Below are 14321 nucleotides of genomic sequence, written 5' to 3' on the forward strand. Positions count from 1 at the left end.
TGGAGGAGCACTGCCTTTCCCCAAGTATGCTGACAAAACCCAAAGGCCTCTCAAAAGTGATGAGGGTGGGAATTGTGTGTTCAGGCATTCATTCCTTTGCACAGCTCTGTAATTCTCCTGTGGTATCTATGAATAACTATGCATGTGTTGAAGGAATTTCTGTGCAAACTCTGTGTTCCTTAGTTGACATATGTCCTGACAAATTAAACTATAAACCAAAGGCTTTGGGGGTCAAGACTCTGGGGAAGGATCCATAAGTGATTTGGGAAGCCTCAGCAATGGACTTGGGTTTCAGCACAGTGGAGTCTCCTGTCCAAAGAATGGGTTTCAGACAGGAAGCCTGCACCAAGTGGCCCTAAGAATCCCAGAGCCAGAAACAGTGACTGGATGTTACTCAGACCCAGCCAGCTTAGATACATATGGGACCCAAAGTTTGGATCCAATTAACACAGCCTGGTAACCCTCTACTATAGGGACTCAGCTAGGTTGTGACAAGAACATCTAAAAAACTGTTTTTAAACTCTTGCATTTTGATGGACTCAAATTAGTCACTTCATCTGCCCATGCCAGAATAGCCCTTGAAAAGCAAGATGTAGCTACAGAAAGTCAAAAGGCTGATAACGCCACCTTGCAGTCAGACCTCAGTACTGATTTAAATCTTCCTGTTCAGGGGCTTTCAGTAGTTCTGCCTTGGAAAAAGAGATGATGTCCTTAACCTTTGCTGCAGCTGTTGCCACCTTTGATAACAAGTCTTTCTGTCCTTCAATAACAAATAGAACTTTTTAATCACTCAATTTGTTTTGACTTCAATGGAGCATTTCTATTCTGCCTTTAATTACAAAGGCTTGCACAGCTTTTTTAATTTGACGGAAATACATGTATGGAGCTTTGCATTTTTTTTAAATAAAGCACCTCTAGATGTTTGGGCTGAATATCCAGGATGATGATTGTTTTAACAGTCTCAAATAGGTACCATGGAAATAGCCTGTCTTTACCCTCTTCTTCTCCCTAGTTCTGACTCAAGGCTCTGTCACAAGAGCCTCAGCGATAATTAACCTGAGGAGAATTATTTGTTCTTTCGTTTCAGGTTTTTTTAAACCTACATTTTTTCTGTGGGCAGTCTGGTAATGTCTGAGGAAGATAGCCACCAACATCTTTTCTTTAACAATAAGTTTCAGAGTTGTATTTCCCTGTGGCTATGAGTCTAGACTGAATCAGATGCAGCATCTGAGCTCAAAATAATAATCTTTTCTGATTTTGGATTACATTTAAAACTGCTAATAGATTTGTTGTTTGAGAGGACTGGATTCCACAGGGGAAGATGAATTCTTAGACACAATACTTCATTTTAAATGAACGCTTATTTGAAGCTGGAGATTAATACATTGAGCAACAAGAAAATAATCTGTTTCATTTAAGGGCCTAATTCATCAACCGTTGGCTAGGAATGCTCCTTAGAGAACCTTGCTAGGATCAGTGAGTGGCACTGCATAATCCAATATGCCTTAAGTACAACAATCATCCCATATAGTGGAATGCCATGCAGGGCTAGAGGGAAAGTAGAACCTGCCTCCTTCGCTATGGAGGAAAACAGCCACCATATAATGTCTATGGGCACCTCCACTAGTTGGCTGAGTAGACGGAAAGGGGCCCAAAACACCATTATTTACCCCTAGTGTTCAGAGTGAGCCTAGCCCCTATACAATGTAAGCCTGTAGTTGCACTGATGGGTGCAGAGGCTTCAGGGGGGCTGCTTCAGTTGTTTAATCTGAAGTGAAGGAACTTGCAGAAGAGGGCAGATAATGCTATTTATGCTCTAGCTGCATCTAGTATGGCATAGAGGGCCAGTATGATCTACCCATCAACTCAGCACACTCCAACCCACAAGCAGAATGGGAAGATCATCTTACCATTGCTGCAGAGGGATCTAGCTCTCCTCCAGCATCTGAATTCCTCTCCTATTGCTGTGGCAAAAAACCCAAGATCCTCTGTACAGGGCTGTAGCAGAGTGACGTACATAGAGCATTTTCTAGCACTAACCTTCCAACACTCCTTACTGCCCCTATTCTAAGCACAGGGGCAAGGAGAAGGTGCAAAGATTGAGTAGCAGTTTTTCTGCTGCCTTAAAAGAGGTTCAGAGGATCAACTTGGTCCAATAAATAACTGGCTGAGCTATATTATCTAAAAAAGTGCCACAGACAGGGAACTCAAGCCTACTATTTACACCTATCTGGTGGCAGAGAAATCTGGTAAAACTTCTGAGAGGGGTGGTAGTGGCTATAAGGTGAAAGGTCATATCTGCCTCTGGTAACTTAGAAAAGGAAACCCTCTACAACCATCTTGAAACAGTGCACACAGAGGAAGGAAAACACTTCCTCCCACAGATGGACTGTGTAATTACTACATTGATAGCATTAATTTATGGAGGAAGAGCTTTATAAATAATTTATTAATAGTGCAACCTTAAGAAAATTGTATTTCTAAAAATAATTTTCTAATTTATCTGATTCATAGAAAAAAAATTTCCTGTAGAAATTTTTTTTTCCTGTAGAAAATTTTTTTTAAAAAAGAACATTTTGGTTATTTGTTCCACTGATTAGATACTTTATAAAACAAAACATAGTTGTGACTGAAAGCTCTTATAATCCAATAGTTTATCTAAATGAATTCTTGATCCTAATAAACAGAAGTCCACATAAGAAAATACTATTAAAGGGCCTAATTCTGCAACTAGATCCAAGCAAAAAGACCTTTGCATATGGACAGAACCCTACTGACTTCAATTTGACTCCACATGGGTAAAAGGGCCTGCATGTGTGGATTTGCTAGCAGGACCGGGCTCAAATCTAATAATAAACTGGCATCTTTGTTGGCTGTCTCAGAAATCACAAGTTGAACCTTAGAAGCGGTCCTTTCACGTGAAGTCTGACGCATGCTGGAGCTGTAATATGGGGAAGGAAACCTTGCATTGCAGTTGTGTGTGCTGAGCTCTTCTGGGGATAAGATAAAGAGGAGCCTTTAGTCTTCAGCGTTGTATCTGCCTTTCAGGAGTAATAAAATCATTTAAAATTAAGCAGGGGAAAAAAATTAAAAAATCATGGATTTTCCTTCAAAACTACATTTCTTCTGCTTCCTCATCTTCTGAAACATCAATATGTTTATAGAGCTTCCAGGCCTTCAAATTGCAGTTTCTGAGGATTGCTCCTAACTGCTTCCCAGGCCCCACTTCATATGTATAAGGAAACTCCACTCCTTGTTGTCTTTCATATATAGTATGCATAGTCTGTTCCCACTTAACAGGTGAAACAAGTTGCTTTACTAACAAATGTTGAATGTGTTTTGAATGCTTATATTTTTTGCTATCAACATTCGAATAGACACAGATGAATGGTTTCTGAATCTTAATTGATTTTAGAACTTCAGCCAAAGGCTCTGTTGCTGGTTCCATGAGTCTTGTGTGAAAAGCACCACTGACTGGAAGCATTTTTGTTCGCTTAAAATAATATTTTCGGGAATTCTCCTGCAAGAATTCCAAAGCCTGTAAGAAAAAGAAAAAGCACTGATTAATACCACTTTGCCCTGAGTTGTGTAAAGTAAATAATTTGATTTGTCTTTCAAAAACATACACTAAATTTATCCTCCCCCAGGGATCTAAATCATGCAGTTCAGGCCTGGTTCACACTATGCATTTAAATTGATTTAAAGAGCGTTAAATCAATTTAACGCTGTATCCGTCCACACTACAACGCCCTTTATATCGATATAAAGGGCTCTTTAAATCGATTTCTGTACTCCTCCCCGACGAGAGGAGTAGCGCTAAATTCGATATTAACAATCGGATTACGGTTAGTGTGGACGGAAATCGACGTTATTGGCCCGGGCGGTATCCCACAGTGCAACCACTGACCGCTCTGGACAGCAATCTGAACTCGGATGCAGCGGGCAGGTAAACAGGAAAGCCCCGCAAACTTTTGAATTACATTTCCTGTTTGCCCAGCGTGGAGCTCTGATCAGCACGGGTGGCGATGCAGTCTCAAATCCAAAAAGAGCTCCAGCATGGACCGTACGGGAGATACTGGATCTGATCGCTGTATGGGGAGACAAAATCTGTTCTATCAGAGCTCCGTTACAGAACACGAAATGCCAAAGCGTTTGAAAAAAATCTCCAGGATACACAGCGCTGCGTGACAAGCCGTAACGGGAAGCCAGAGACTCAAATGGACGCTCATGGATGGAGGGGGTACTGAGGACTCCAGCTATCCCACAGTCCACAGCAGTCTCTGAAAAGTATTTGCATTCTTGGCTGAGCTCCAATGTCTGTAGGTTCAAACACAGTGTCTGGCGTGGTTCAGGGAATAGCTCCTCAGTTTCTCCCCCCCCCCACCACGTGAAAAGAAAAGGGAAAGAAATCATTTCTTGACTTCTTTCAATGTCACCCTATGTGTACTGAATGCTGCTGGTAGACGCGATGCTGCAAGCAGTGAAGAGCAGTATCCGCTCCTCTCCCCTCCCCGGTGGTAGACGGTGCAGTAGGACTAGTAACCGTCCTCGTCCCCCCCCATGAATATCTAACATGTTGACATGAGGGGCGCCTGGGTAACATTGACTGAGTTACTCCCAGTAGATAGGACAGAACGGCTAATAACTAGCTTCATCATAGCAACTGGGGGCTTCAGCCCCCTCCCTTTCCTGTGTAAAGAAAAGATTCTGTACTGCCTGGACTGTCATAGCAGCAGCATGCTGTGCTCCTCTCCCCCACACCGCTTAATGTCCTGCCTGGACTATCATCGCGCCGGGAGGCTGCCTCCCCCTCATTTTATGTCACTAATCAGTGTTTCTTATTCCTGCATTCTTTATTACTTCATGACACAAATGGGCAGGACACTGCCAGGTAGCCCAGGAAGGTTGGGGGAGAAGGAAGCAACAGGTGGGGTTGTTGCAGGGGCACCCCTGTGAATACTGACACGGAGCAGCTGTGCTCTCTGATACACTGGTCCTCTAATACACTTGCCCCTTATTCTAGGCAGGACTGACTCTATTTTTAGAAACCATAAGGGAGGGATTGACTCGGGGAGTCAATCCCAATTTTGCTTTTGCGTTGCGCCCCCGGCCGATTTCAGCCAGGGGCACTCATGATAGCAGCGGACAGTACAGAGGAGAAGAGATAACCGTCATTTCATTGCCAGTTTACTCCGGCAGTAGACGGTACAGAACGACCGGTAACCATCTCTGCTATCATGCAAAAGCAAGTGAATGCTGCTGTGTAGCGCTGGAGTATCGCCTCTCTGTCCGCGGCATCCAGTACACATACGGTGCCGGAAAAAAAAAAAGCTGAACGGGCTCCATGGTTGCCGTGCTATGGCATCTGCCAGGGCAATCCAGGGAAAAAACGGCGCGAAAGGATTGTCAGCTGATGTTTTCCCGGAGGAAGGAATGACTGACGACATTTACCCAGAACCACCCGCGACAATAATGATTCAACCCAGAATTCCAAGGGGCGGGGGAGACTGCGGGAACTATGGGATAGCTACGGAAGAGCTACCCACAATGCAACGCTTCAGAAATCGACGTTTAGCCTCGGACCATGGACGCACAATGCCGAATTACTGTGCCTAGTGTGGCCGCATGAAATCGAATTTATAATATCAGTTTTATAAAACCGATTTTAGCTAATTCGATATTATCCCGTAGTGTAGACGTGGCCTCAGAGAAAAGTACTACTTGACCACAACATACGATTAGACAAAGACTGCAGAAACCCAAACCATATACTTTGTTTTGACATGTTCACATTGGCCAAAGTTGTGCCAATATTGTTAACCTTCCTACAGATCTATATAATGGTAAACTATTATTAAAATGTGTTTAGATGTTTATTTTGAAGTAATACCTGCAGATGTCCTGCAATGACTCTGCTATCTGGAAACAGGTAATTTGAAACTTCACACACGGGATTTTCTATACCCAATGATTTACAGTGTTCACGAGCTTCCAAGCAGGCAAAGTTGTAATTTGACTCACGTCGACCAATAACTGATAGCATCCCACTTGGGACAGCTTCTGATGCCTTTTGCATAGCTTCAGCACGCACTTTCACTGCATACAAGGCTAGAGATAGAACAAAAATTCTAAATAAACATAAACCTCAGAGAAAAATGGTTAAGTTTATTAAAATATGTTATATTGTAGACAAGTATTAGCAACCTTTCAAAAACGAACATTAAAATAAATTGTGTATATCCCTCTTATATACATCTCTTTCTGTTACAAAAGTCCAACAGTGCATGCTTCACAACATTTAATTCAAAATAGTTGCATATAATTTACTTTTCTCACTGTTTATAGTCAGTAATCATATGTTCTCCTAAAAATCTGTAGGTTAGCAGTTCTGAATTTGCTGAAAGGAAGTTTAAGGCAAAAACTAAAACATTTAATATTGTACGTACAAAATTTATTTTCACAAATGATCAATTTAATTTTTTTTAAAAAAATTAAGAATATAATCCTCGTGTAATGTATTAAATTATAAGTTTCCTAGGTTTATAATAAATTTAGTTTATTTATAACCAGTTATAATACTCATCAATAATAAATCTAGGAAATGTTTTTTACTGTCAACATGAAACAATTTCTGTGTGCTACAACCCAAATATCTAAAGTAACTATTTAAGCCAGCTTTAAATGAAGGGTCTAATTCCGTTCTCACAACTTCATTCCAACTGGGAAAAATGTTTCATCCAAGTGCAACAAGCTGCAGGATCAAGCTTAAAATATGTTTCTTTTATAACTAAGCGTATATAATATGTAATAGTTTCTATTTAAATATGAAATATAGTATTAAGTAGTTTAAGCAGAAACTGAATTTAGAAATTTATATTCAGAAGGAAATGAGGTGAAGCAGCAAGGAAAAGTTGCCATAGAGGGGTGTTTTGGAATGGTAGTAGGTGTGTGGAGGGAAATTAGAAATATTCCTTTAAGTACCTTCTGTATAATCTAAGGCTCCAGCGAACACCAGGGCTGCAAACTCTCCAACACTGAACCCAGCAGCTGCAACACAGTTCTCAATGACCTGAAATAATAAAACAAATACAAACCAACAAATTAGACCACATCAAGATATCCTGAGAAAAAACAAAGCCCAAAATTTCAGAAGCAACCATGTCATTTTTGGGTGCCCAACTTTAAACACCTTGGGCCTGGTTTTCCAAGGTGCTAAGCACGTACAGTTCCCATGGACTTCAAGTGGCGCTGAGGTCACTCAGCACAAGTAACAGGCATACCATGTTTTGAGTTGGACACTCAAAAAGAGAGACACCTAAAATGAGGTTTACATGTGCAGGGTGAGCTCATGGTGACACAATGGACCTAGACGAATGTATCCCGTCAGTGCCGGATTAACACCTTAGGCACCCCTAGGCACAGCATCTTCAACACCTCTCCCAGATCTCCAGATCTGTACCCATTCCTGCAGCCTGGTGAAAATGAGTGTGGGTGGGGGAGGGCAAGTCACAAAGGGAGGGGGATGGAGTGAACAGGGGCAGGGGTACAGGGCAAGGGTGTTTGGGTTTGTGCGATTAGAGACAGTGGGCAACCCTCAGCACCGATGTCCTGTGGTATGTGCCTAATTAGAAACCTGGCCCTGGGTCCACCCAACAGTGATGCAAACCGCAGTGGTGGAGACCTCTGGACACCAGCACCTTGACCCCACACCCTGCGATGGGCCTGGGCACCTTACGGTGGAGGAGGGTAGCGGCGGTTGGGCGCTAGGCACCCCCCTCTCACCCCAGCCACTCACACTGGGCTGGTGGTGGTGGAGCTTCTCCACGGCGGCCAGTGAGGCTAGGAAGACGGCGGGCTGGCAGTGCAGGGTGCGGTCCAGCTCGGCCTGCGGCCCCTGCAGACAGAGCGAGAGCAGGTCGTAGCCCAGCACCTTCTCGGCCACCCGGAACATGTCCCTGACGTTGGGGTAGCGCAGGAGCCCCCGGCCCATCCCCATGAACTGGCTGCCCTGCCCGGGGAAGAGCAGCACGGTACCCTCCTGGGGGGGCCGCCGCCGCCGCGCCGCCGGCTCCTCGTCCCCCACCGAGCTCTGCAGCAGCTCGGTCAGGTTCACGGCCCGCCTCGCCGGGCCCGAGCTGCCCCCGCCCCGAGGGGCTCGGGAGCGCGGCGCGCGCTCGGCAGCCGCTCAGCCGCCGCCCCGCCGCGGCCCAGCTGCACATAGCGGGTCCAGAGAGGGAGGCGAGGCCCAGTCAGGCCCACACCGAAGCCCGCGTTGCTACGGCAACCGGACTCGGCACTGCTCGAGTTTGGCGGCCTCACATGGAGTTCGGGGCGCGCGCCTAAGGCCGCTGGGAAAGGGCTTCTCCGCGCGGGGAAACAGGATGCGAGAGAAAGGTTCCGCCCAACTAAAAAGTCCCCCCGCCCCGTACACTGTAGCCACCGGAGAGTCCCACCGCACACACCGGGAGTGTCCCCTGCCCCTGCCAAGGGCCGCCCCAGCCGCACCTCTCCATAACCACAACAGGGGCTGCCTTTCGCTCAGTCCCACCACCTCCTGATCAGGCCCGCTCAGCTCTCAGTCTCCTACAACAGTGCTTCAGGGTGGATAGGAGTCACAACTCCCGGACCAGGCAGTGCAATAAAATAGAAATAGAACTGAGGGATGCAGTGTTAGGGCTGCTCTCCCAAATTACGACAGTCCCCCTGGCTTTTTCCAGATCACTTTTAAGCACTAGCTATAACACACCAAGGGCTCCCCATGCACATGGAGCTCCCCACCCACCCTACACTAAGGGCTATCCCTGACCTCCCTCTTAAACTGTTCCTGTAAATTATTTATTGGAGCAACCTGTTTACCAAATGACTGCAGAACCTTTACAACATGATTTATTAAAATTCATACTCAGGCTTCAGGCCAAGATGCAAATAGAGAGAGCCCTGTTGGAGGGGTTGCATAATCTTGTTTTGGACAGAAACCACCATACCATGCTCATACTGCTTGAGATCACTGAGTGGCTCTCGGTGCTATTGACAACCAAGTGCCAATAGCATGCTATTAAGATGTCTAAGGAGTAAAGGGACCTGCACTTTGTCTGAATCCACTCCTTCCTCTCGGATGGACAGAAAAATGGATTGTAACTGTAAACCTTAACTCAGCTTAAGGTAACAAAAGACAAATCTTTTAGGTGGGTTCTGTACCAAAGATATTTACAAATTCAAACAGGCCTACGAAGAGATACATGGTTGCATACCTCATAACCTAGGGATTAAAGTAAGCAGACAAACTAAACAGCAAAGAGATCAGCTGGAATATGTTACATTCATACATATATATTTCCTGAGGAAAAAATGTAGCTGGAATTATATTCAAATAATTGATAGTCATTACTGAAAATGAATGCTGAAGAGAGCTGCTGTTTTGATTTTCATAATCCTCTGGGATATTCCTATCGTTGATAGGAAATGCAGGGTAGTTTCTTTTTCTTTCTCAAATATTTATTACATAAGCCTTAGGTGTTGTGCCCTTAATATTGGAGGGATTGGATGTGTCTTTTATTGGTGAACTAAAGGTCTTCTTTTTTTTATGTCTCCTAGTATACAGAGATGGAAGTAGGCAGGGTCCACTTCAGATGGGCCAGCTAATCTCTCTCAACTCCCTCTTCCCTTAATTGATAAATTGGGGTGTAGGGAAGGTACTGGATCTTGAGGGAGCAGTATCATCCACTAGGTGCTGGAACACCACAAGGAGATAAGTTGAGATTTACATGTGGGGGGTTGGGGGTCACACACACAAAAGCACTTGTAATGTTTCACAAATGTTGTAAGTACCATTACAAATACAGTGGATCCAAGAAAGTCTTCTGCCCTCTGCAGCGGTTCAGTTTGAACCATTTTTGTGCTAGTCTAGACTGAAGTAAAGGTACTACATTATGAGTTCAAGTGATCCTCCAAGTGCAGGTGCATGATATTACTGCCCACCCCAAGTGACAGCTTAGTGCACTTGCTTCCTACACCTCCCATACCATTTCCACACAGACGCATCAGAAGTCCAGGCTGTACATGGCTGGTCTTGGCTCAGACTGGCATCCTTCTCTTACAGCAATAAAGACCCAGCAAATCCTATTAAAAGTAAAATTTGTATATTTTTTTTATTATTTTGACTTTTTTAAAAACTTAGTTTTGAAATACAATTTCTCCCCATTTTTTTAAACCACCAGGTCTCCTCCATCTGAAACACAATATGAAGAGAGAACTAGGTCTGGAATAGTAGAATAGCTGCTGCTGCAATCTTCAGCCACAGCAGTCGCTGGAGGCAGTGCTGGGTGTGGACACTCTGAACCCTTTTACCTCTGATAGCGTGGACACACTAAACTATTTCAGAAGCAAAGAGGCTCAGTAACTTAGACCATTTAACCTTGGAGCTATGCGATCCTTTAGGATAGGCCACTCCTATTAGTGCGCTGAAATTTCAAACAGCAAACGTCTCTGCAAACTCCTCCTCCTCCTCTCGCAGCGGGACAGACTTGAGACAAAGAACAACAAAAGCCTCACAGCGAATAATGACTTCCCCAAACCAGACACCCCTCTCCTCCTCCCCCACTGCCTGCTGGAGCTGGGCAGGGCCGGGCCTGGCCACCACCAAAGCAGCCAGCTCCGCCCCAGATTGCCATGCTGCTGCAGCTACTGCTCTTCCGGTGCGCGTAGGAGGGACAGGCCCGCTCAGGCCGCACCCCTGCTTAGTCCATAAAGCGGCGGCTTCGGGCTGAGTTCTCTGCCTCGCGAACTTCGGGCTGCAGCAGCAGGTGAGTCTCTCCCTGCCTCCCTGGACATGAGTTTCTGCCGGAGACTCTTCAGTCAGTGGCTCCGTATTAAGGCGCAGGGAGGCGGAAGCTGCTAATTTCAAAGGAAGCAGCTCTTAGTAACCACAGTTGTAGCAGAGCAAGAGGAGGGTGTCACCTGTGCGAGTCGATCGGCCTGGCTGTAACAGCAGGGGTGGAGGGAAATGGCACCTTCTACCGCACCTCGTGGCCGATGAGACACTGGTAACAGCAAGAGGGGTAAGGTTAGCCCCAGGGTGCCACACAGCGCTGGGAATGGCAACACGGAGGCTGTGTCTTCTGGTGTCACATATTGTAGCCAGCATCGGGACGGCAGTGACAGCAGCACCTTTTTTATGTGCACCGCCTAGTAGTGAGAGAAAGCCAAGGAATGGGATTCCTCGCCTCCACCCAGTCACTTAACCCTGGTTAGTTCATCTGTAAAACACAACCCTTGACTGCTTCATAGTAGTGCTGGGAAGCCTCTTTAACAGTGGATAAAGCACGTGGAAATTCTCAAATAAGATACACCATTGATGGGGGGAGTTTAATTATTAGGAGCGCTACTTTATTTGGTCCATGTTAGCTTAGCTCGGTTATACAGGCTGAAAGAGAGAGCGCTGTTGTGATTCTACACGGAATTTAACGTTTACCGTGTGTTTTCTGACCATCTTATGGGAACTGGGGGAGAGATCCTTACAATGTGTCTTGCCCCCACTCATTCCACTGGCAGGTGCAGACCATGCTGCTTAAATGCTGGGAGCAATACCCTTTTCAGGAAGGGGAAAGGTGTGTGTCCATGCTCTTATTTCCACACTATTCTCACAGCCCTCTTTGCAAGAGGATTCTCTCTCCTGTTCTTTGCCAACCCTGTAGTGTTGCCCTGCCTGTTATGTACCTTTCATTTTCCTCGTTGCTGAGTTACAGACCCAAGGTGGCTTCATTTCAGTGCTGGGTTAAATGATTCCTTATAGATACAAAGTACAGTTTGAGGGATACTTTGATAATTATGAATAAAAATGCTATAAAATGTATGTTAATAATGCTCCTGTTGGATCAGCAATTAATTTATAGGGACTTGCTGTCATTTGAAGTATTACAGTTACAATGTTCAGGAAAGTTTCCTTTTCTTTCCCTCTCAATTATTTTTATATGAACACAACAAGAAAACATTTGGGAAGGATTGCTGGTTCTAGCCAGTGGATGGGAAATACTGCTTAGTAACCTTCTCTTATGTAATACAGGTTTCCACTAGTGGAACTTGGATTGTAGCACCGTGGTGGCAGAATATCTCCAGAAGGGGGTTTATAGCAGTGCAAATGCTCACTACTGTGGCACCTGGAGCGTGCCAGCAAAGCACAGAAAGTGGGTGGTGTCAAACAGGGAGAGGATGGGACCAAGGGAGCCAGAATATTCACTGATTTAGCCTTTGGTGCTAAAACCCACAGTGGTTTTAAGCTGCCCTCCTATTATAGAATCTCTGGGGCAGTTTGGCTCCTGTGCCAACAGCAATGAATCAAGCCCTAGCTAGTAGACTGTTGCATGTGGTTTAACAAGAGTAATAGCATTACTCCTCTTCCCTCTCCCAGTTCCGATCTCATTTGGCTTCATGGGGGCCTTGAATTCCAGCCTCTCATATTGTCAATATTTGCTTTTTCCAGTTAGTTTGAGTATGATTTTAAACTAGTGACATTTCCTCTTTAATACATCTCACTTCTTAAATTGCTATATTTACTTCAAGCTTATTCTGCCTGTTACCTAGAGGGGAAAAAGGAGGATGCTTGTTTTTGCTCTCCTGATTGATTATATGTAACAAAAATGGAGTGAATTCATGAAAGGCTAAAGTGAAACACATTTTAGTAAAGTGAGCACCAAATGGAGATATTACAAGGAAAAGAAGTGAAAGTATGCAAACCTGACTTGCACTTGTGTAATCATTTGGCGTTGGTTTGGTGTTATGAAACATCAAACAGTGAGTCATTTCATAGAGCAGTTTAATAAAAGGAATTGGGTCATTTAACTAAGTAGAATGAAAATGAATCGGAATAGCAAGTAATACTGCTAGATCTTCTTCTCAGACCAAAGGGTCATTATGGCAAAATATTACTCTTCCTCCAGAACCCTCATCTGTGGCATCACAGTCTTCCTCGCCATCTTATTCAATATCTAAGTGACATCATTGGAGGAGTCAGTGAGACAACATAGGCTGAACTGACAACAGTATAGGGATACCACCCAGCCTTACACTTGTTTTTTTTTTTTCATGAAATACAAACAGCATCTCCTCCCCTCTTTCTCAATGCTGAACTGAGAAATTGGATGAAGAGCAACTGGCTAACGCTGAACCCAAGCCCTACTGAGACAATGCTGGTGGGAAAAGGCAAATACTTTGAGTAACTTGCTTCTCCTATAACATCCCCCATTATCAAGGGAATCTGTTCTCAGGTTGTCAAGTCAATCTGTAGCCTAGGGTTCCTTTTGGACTCCTCGCTGCTGTTAAATACCCAAATAGCCAGAGCAGCAAAAGCTACCTATTTCTATTTGTGGCTGCCCAAAAGATTACACTTCATCTAATCAGACGCAGATCTGGTGATTGTGATTCACATATTAATAACTGCCAGGCAGTGATTTCCCCAGGAATTGAAATGGGGTGTGTGTGTGGTATTTGAATGTGTGTGTGTGGGGGCAATGAGGGTTGAGACTGTGAAGGAGAAGGTGGGCTATATGGCACCCTAATAACTGAAAAATGTTTAATGAGATTTAACTCACGTTTTAAAATCACAACAATTAAAGTTGGCTACTTAAGCCTACTATGACGCACTACATCTACATCCTTCTTGGTTTCTTGTTGTACTTTTGCAGTCTTTGGTGTCTTGTGTATCTGTTTTTTTTCAGTCCTTCATGATCTGCTCATGATCAGGCAGAAGGCGACTTCTTTCAGAACACAAAATTATATTCAATGAGGAAAAAGAATGCTCAGCTGTAGCTGTTGTGACTGGGAGTAGCAAGAGATGAATTCCTACTTCTTTCATCGTGGAAAACATAGCGCAATGATTGGGTTGAACGAGGAGTGATGATCAAGAAGTTGAAGCTAAATCTTCATTCATTGTATGATATTCCACTCTGTGTTCAAAATTCTCTGTTCTGATCACATAGCAGCCCTATTGATGGTAGTGCCTCACTCCACTCATCTGTAGGTGTTTTATAAGACAAGCATCTGTAAAAGCTATGTAGAGGTTGAGTAAAATCCAGAAATCACTACTGTAGATTTGTAACAATTAAGTCTGTGTACTTTTTCAGCTGGCTTAACAAACACTTCTTGTCCTCTTCACTTAAGAAGTCAGTATAAGTACCTTCATTAGTCAACCTCTGGACTGAAGTCTTTGCTTCTTCCAGTACATTTTCAATTGATTATCTCTGATTGATCCAAGGGTAGCTTCCATTGCTGGATAAAGATCTACTAATGTTGTAGCAGGTGCCTGGATGACATTGTCTAATGACCCA

At 44.3% G+C, this 14321-nt stretch overlaps 2 protein-coding genes across 2 annotated transcripts in view; one reads left to right on the plus strand and one right to left on the minus strand.

The window, feature by feature from the left end:
• Positions 1-1120: 1120 nt before the first annotated feature.
• Positions 1121-8322, minus strand: MCAT (malonyl-CoA-acyl carrier protein transacylase). The gene is given in 5 exon segments (XM_032762475.2): positions 1121-3538; positions 5891-6108; positions 6982-7069; positions 7796-8156; positions 8158-8322. Coding segments are annotated over 5 exon segments (1152 nt in total). The 5' UTR covers positions 8220-8322; the 3' UTR covers positions 1121-3115.
• A 2217-nt stretch (positions 8323-10539) lies between these two features.
• Positions 10540-14321, plus strand: part of TSPO (translocator protein) — a 28256-nt gene continuing 24474 nt past the window's right edge. The window contains exon 1 of the mRNA XM_032762478.2: positions 10540-10802. The gene's annotated coding sequence lies outside the window, so the exon portion shown is untranslated. The remainder of the gene's footprint in view (positions 10803-14321) is intronic.

This window comes from Chelonoidis abingdonii, chromosome 1, assembly GCF_003597395.2.
Source record: "Chelonoidis abingdonii isolate Lonesome George chromosome 1, CheloAbing_2.0, whole genome shotgun sequence".
Taxonomy (NCBI): domain Eukaryota; kingdom Metazoa; phylum Chordata; order Testudines; family Testudinidae; genus Chelonoidis; species Chelonoidis abingdonii.